The sequence below is a fragment of the Nycticebus coucang genome, chromosome 7, assembly GCF_027406575.1.
Source record: "Nycticebus coucang isolate mNycCou1 chromosome 7, mNycCou1.pri, whole genome shotgun sequence".
NCBI lineage: Eukaryota > Metazoa > Chordata > Mammalia > Primates > Lorisidae > Nycticebus > Nycticebus coucang.
In genome coordinates this window covers 66,903,369-66,909,368 of record NC_069786.1, presented here as the reverse complement: position 1 = coordinate 66,909,368, position 6,000 = coordinate 66,903,369, and the positions used below count along the sequence as shown (strand labels likewise).

General features: G+C 39.9%; 1 protein-coding gene across 1 annotated transcript in view; it reads right to left on the bottom strand.

Moving 5' to 3' along the window:
• Positions 1-205: 205 nt before the first annotated feature.
• Positions 206-6,000, bottom strand: part of MYO3B (myosin IIIB) — a 493,981-nt gene continuing 488,186 nt past the window's right edge. The window contains 3 exon segments of the mRNA XM_053596463.1: positions 206-344; positions 1,155-1,201; positions 1,576-1,682. Of these exon segments, the coding sequence (XP_053452438.1) occupies positions 206-344; positions 1,155-1,201; positions 1,576-1,682 (293 nt within the window).

Here is a 6,000-nt window from a genome sequence, read left to right as displayed (position 1 = left end):
GGGATTGCTCAGCTCCGGCTGCATGCCAGATGTGGGAGAGTGACAGAGATATTAGAAGATATTTTAGAATCTGCAAATTGTTCAGAAAGCTTCAGACATGGACTGTGTGCCCAAAGAAACTGACCCCATGTCCATGCTTTCTTTTTCAATGATAATTACCATGATGGTTCTTACCCTGGACAGATTTGGGCTCTGGAAGTACAACTCAGTGTTGAGCAAAAGAGTCCCCTTTGGAGGATGAGGAAAAAAAGAAAGGGTGGGCTGGGTTGTCCTCCTCAGGAATACAGTCCACAGGTGACAGAGACTTGTAATATTCATCTTCCCCATCAAGCACTTTGATTTGGCTGCAACAAAGAAAAAGATCAGGATTTTCAATAGAAAAAGAAACCAGATGCCACAGTCATCACCAGGGAGCTAAAGTTGTGGAGTAGTTGAACAGGGATGGGTCCCAACACTGAAAGGGAAGGACAGCGTAGGTAACTTAGGGTCTCCCTGCACAGAAGTCCCGGGGTCTGATTTCACCTCTGGGTCACACACTGACAATGGGTCCAACTTAATAGTGTCTGGAACATGTAGTTATATTGTAACTTGATTTATATGATTAAATTATCTGTCCCTCTTTGTTCCATCTAGATGAGAAAAGTCTTCTGACCTCCCCCAATTCTCAAACATAGTACCGTTACTTATCCCATTGCTATTCTCAGTTGAGATGCTAATAAGCAAATGAGCCACGAGGGCTCATTACTATCCTTTAACCACTGGGCAAAGTTTTCCTTTGTACATGTTTTAAGGCCCAGGGACAGGATACGGTGGAGGAAGTAACCTATTTGCACTTTGTAGAGAGTTCTTATTGGTGGAAGGAGAGTTTTATACAACCCACTGCATGTCTCCAGTTATGAAGAAAGTACAATTTCCTGCAATAGTCGTGAGAAATAACAATTGCCCTTAGGTGACAATTTCAGCCTTTTCGGACAGAATAGGTTCAAGTTTTGTACACTGGCTACTGTGAGAAGTAGTTTCTAATGTCAATAATAATGGTGATATCTGGATTGCATATTTTTAGAAGCTTCTCTAGAAAGTTTTGCATTTTCTGTGATATCACAAAGACCCCCTTCTGTTTACAGTTGCTTAGAACTAAGAAGACAGATATTTACCCAAGTTTTCTTGGCTTCCTCTTGCTCCCTTGATATTCTAGAGTTCCCTGTGGAGAGAGCCAAGAACGCACAGTCAAAGCAAAGCAGCAAGTCGTTAATTTTTAATTCAAAGTGATTTTGTGTTGAATGCAAGCAGATGCTGATAATATCAGAAGTCACAGCATAATTTTTTTGATCAAAGGGCTCAAGTGAGCCTGATGAAGCATGCATCTTGCTCGTCTTTGATAAACCACATCAATTATTCACCGTGAAGGCAGACATCCTGACATGAAAGCAACAGATAAAGAGCCTAAGCACATGTTCAAGACGAGACCATAAGAGAGCGGGGGTGGGGCTGGAGGGGCTGGAACAGGTATTAATAACAAAATTATTAACTGGAAACAAAGCCAGGGAAACAGCTTTACGGCCACTTTGAACTCACATTTAACTGGTTATAGTACATGGTGTCCTCAGGGCTACTCAACAGTTTGGGCTGCTGACATCGGCGGCGAGGTGTTCGCTGCTTCTGTGCAAGACCATTTTCTAAAACTGCAACAAGATAGAAAAACTTTCTGTAACCCATCCCAGGTGTTGGGAAAATTAAGTGAAAAACAGCTTTTCACATAAATGCACTTAGTAGAAACTATGCCCCGTTTTAATGGACACGGTAGTAGCTCCATTAATAGGAGATAATCATCTTCCAAAACACACAGGTCGGTATTGCTAGGTGTAAACAGGAGCCATTGTCTGTAACTTTGCCTTCAGTTTTATCATCTGAATCAGGAATCCAGAGTAACAGAAAGCAAAGTGGTTTGTCCACACTGGGAGAGTGGACGTTGGTGGTCACCCTTTGCAGGGTACTGTGTCTTAGTGGGATATCTCAGGACAACCAAGGCAATCTGGGATTGCTTGCACCACATCCTACGGGGAGAGTTCGAAGACATCTGGAACACACATACTCCCGGGGAGATGAGAAGCAAAACTTTCTGGTGGGACATATTTGGGGGAGAGAAATGGCTTAAGTCAGTATTTACTGAAATGCTTTGAACAATACCACTGATCCATGGAGTCTCTGGAGGGAACGTAAAAGAGAAGGGGAAAGGATGATTGCATGATTTCATGGAGCACCCTCTCCCTCTCAGTCCTGATTTCAGAACCCTGGACCAAGAGTGTGCTGGAGATTAAGAAACCACGTGTCAGATGAAGTCATGATTCATTTCCCTTCCAAGCAAATGACTTTTGTGCAATCTGCTATCCTTGTGGCTGTACATCAGAATCAGAATTTAGCAGTTCTAACGTCTTACCAACATATACACATACACACACGTACACAGAAATACACACACAGAGACACACACGCAGACACACTTGTCATAGAATATTGTCCAGATCACTTTTCTGGACAGGGTGCTTATCATCAACTTCATCAGAGAATGACAATATTTAAAAAAAATTCTGGGGGAATTTTTTAAGTAGAGAGTGAGCAACTTAGCAAAGACCACTACAAATAGCTAATTATCTGTTTCTTAAGTTTATTTAGTTTTTTAGACAGAGTCTCACTTTGTTGCCCTCAGAGTACCATGGCATCAGAGCTCATAGCAACCTCAAACTCCTGGGCTCAAGCAATTCTCTTGCCTCAGCCCCCCAAGGAGCTGGGACTACAGGCACTTGACACAGTATTCTGCTAATTTTTCTATTTTTAGTTGAGATGAACTTTTGCTCTTGCTCAGGTTGGTCTTGAACTCCTGAGCTCAAGCAATCTATCTGCCTTGGCCTCCCAGAGTGCTAGGATTTATAGGCATGAGCTGCCATGCCAAGTCCATATTGTCTTTCTTAACAAAAAAGTTTTTTTGAGTCAGAGGTCTAAGTAGAAGTGAGCTCAATGAAAAAGTGTTAAATAACATAGCAAAATGATGTTGCTTGCAGAGGATTCCAGTAGCCTTAATAGGCGTCCCTGTCCACATCTTCACCAACACTGTGCAGGGCATAGCACCTGGCCTGTCTCTGTGGCATCATCCTCAAAGCACAAAGAAGCTAGAATTGAGATGGGTTCTTTCTGTACATAGCTACTCTCTGTTTGTTTTGCAAAGTCCATATTTTGTTGTTTGATTAACAAACAGAAGTCTCCCAAGGTCAGGTTGCTGGTGTGCTCATGCCCTGAAGGTCTGACATCTACTCTCACACTTTCTAATATTGAGGGAATTCCAACCAAGGCAACACAAAAGGCTGCTGACCTTACACGGTCTTTGGGTTCAGATGGAGGTCAGCCCAGTTCAGCTGGACTTCCTGCTTATATTTGCTGTTTACACTTGATCAGAGGCTTTTATTTACATTTTCTTAACTGGCAATTCTTAGCATAAGATGTGCTTCTCAATTTTTGCTCTAGATGAATTTGCTGTTCTACTGGCTGACACCCTTCTCCTGATACTTAGAAGGAATAAAGTTATTGGATAGAAGTGTCTCAATTTCAACATTTCTACCATAGAATTTAAAAAACTGTTGGTGTCTAATCACATGGTAACTATATTAGAACCTCATATAAGCTGTTTGGAGTAGCATCAAATTTTAATTTTCCTAGTTTTAAGTTTAAGATCTCTATATTTTGTGATGTTATGCAAAGAGAGCTGCAACTTCCAGGTGCTTTGCCACTGGAACACATCCGGGCATCAATGATATAGGATCAATTGTAAGCCACCAAATAATGGAGGAGTGAAGCATTATTTAGTGAATACTGTTAGAACAATTTGATAGTAATACACAAAAAATATAACTTAAATATAGGCATTATAACATTTATACTTTATACAAGGCACCTTGCTAAATATTGTGGGAAAGGCAAAGAGAAATAAGACCAAGTTTCTGCTTTCAATCTAGCAGAGGACACTGAGTCTGAAGAGGTTAAATGACTCGTTTATGTCTGCCGGGCTCAAATTAGACCTTTTTTGAAATTCTAAATCCTTTACTTCCTTCAATACACCTCTTGATTCTTACAAACCACGATACATTTCTCATTAGTTGTATAAACATTGTAAACTTAAAAAAGAAAAAAAAAACCTTAGGGTTTGGCACCCTGTAGCTCAGTGGTTAGGGCACTGACCAAATGCACCAAGGCTGGCGGGTTTGAACCTGGCCTGGGCCTGCTAAACAACAATGACAGCTGTAACAAAAATAGCCGGGCATTGTGGCGGGTGCGTATAGTCCCAGCTACCTGGGAGGCTGAGGCAAGAGAATCGCTTAAGCCCAAGAGTTTGAGGTTACTGTGAGCTGTGACACCACAGCACTCTACCGAGTACCCAGGGGGACCCAGTAAGACTCTGTCTCAAACAAACAAACAAACAAAAAAACACCTTAGAAGGAAAGGAAATAGACTATTATCTCAACAGTGGAAGAAAATATTAGTGACAAGGATGGGTTCAATTAAATTAAAGAAACATATTCTATATAATGGACAGTAACAAAACTAAAATGAAAGAACAGAAAGATAAAAACAATGAAAAGATATATATACACCCACCCAAAAGATAGCTATCCATCAAAGTCTACCTCTATAATGTAGAAAGGCTGAGGCAAGAAAGAGACAAGGACATATTCATGTATGTTAAAATACAGTTAGAAAATGAGATACGGAAAGGTGTTCAACCACCCCGACAAAAAGCTCCATCTAAAACAATTACTATGCTTTTCTATAATTAGCATAAGTCAAAAGATCAAAACACATGTGTGAGGGGCCCCAGTTAAACAGGTGAATCCACAGGTTCCATTGACTATAAATCACAAGTGCTAAGCAATTTGTTCTAAGGGACATGTTCCAATTAAGTAAACCAAAATAAAAAGGTTTGTATGAAGACAGATATAATACTTTCTGTAGTAGGAAAAAACTAGGAACATGATAAACATTTAATAACTGGGGAGAAATTAACTCTGAAATATAAGCATTATGTCACACCATGAAGGCACTAACAAAGCACTAATTTGTATGTATGGTGCTAACAGATGAAAATCCAAAATTTGGAAAAAGTAAAACACCAAATAGTGTAAAGCACAATGTTTAAATCTATGTAGGTTACATAGTTAATTACAATTAATTTGCAGAGCTCTGCCAACTCTGTTTATGCATTGAGAAGTTCATCATCACTTTTTCCTTTGAAAATTTGAAAAAATAAAAAATCAACAAGGCACATAGGACAAAAATAATTTCCTCTTTCAATAGATGATGAAACTATAAGTAAGCAAGGCTCAATCTGGAAGTGGCAGAGGGAAGGCTTGAACCTGTACCCATATCCAAGCCTTGGTAAGAGACAAGTAGCTACATTCAGGGGACTTGTTATATAACATCAAACAACTGGTTGGACATTTATTTTTATTTTCTTTTTATTGAACATGCAGGTACATTTAAGCCAGAGTTGCCGGATGAGATACAGAATACACAGTTAGATTTGAACGTCAGCTAAACAATTGATACTTTTTTTTTTATTACATCCATGCAATATTTGAGACAAATTTAAAAAATGTCAGACGAGATTCAAGTCTAGCTGAGTGTACTCCATTTTTATTTGTTAAATCTAGATCCTAATTCATGAACACTTTAAGACACAAATAAGGCTCTTTGCTCTTCCTCTCAGAGACAAAGAAGGAGATGGCCAAGTGGCAGCTATTTTTGACTACGCTTTCCTTTAAAACTTAAGGTTTCACTTTTTATCACCTGCTACAGATGTGCCATTCTGGCGAATTTCCTAGCAGGATTATAGGAAGGGAAGGACAACTACAAGGGAGGGCAAGATGGGGTGTACAGTCCAAATATTTTCTGGCCTAGTGGGGAAGTATGAATTCTTGGGCCCTGAGGAAGGGGCCACTACTGTGCAGGGGT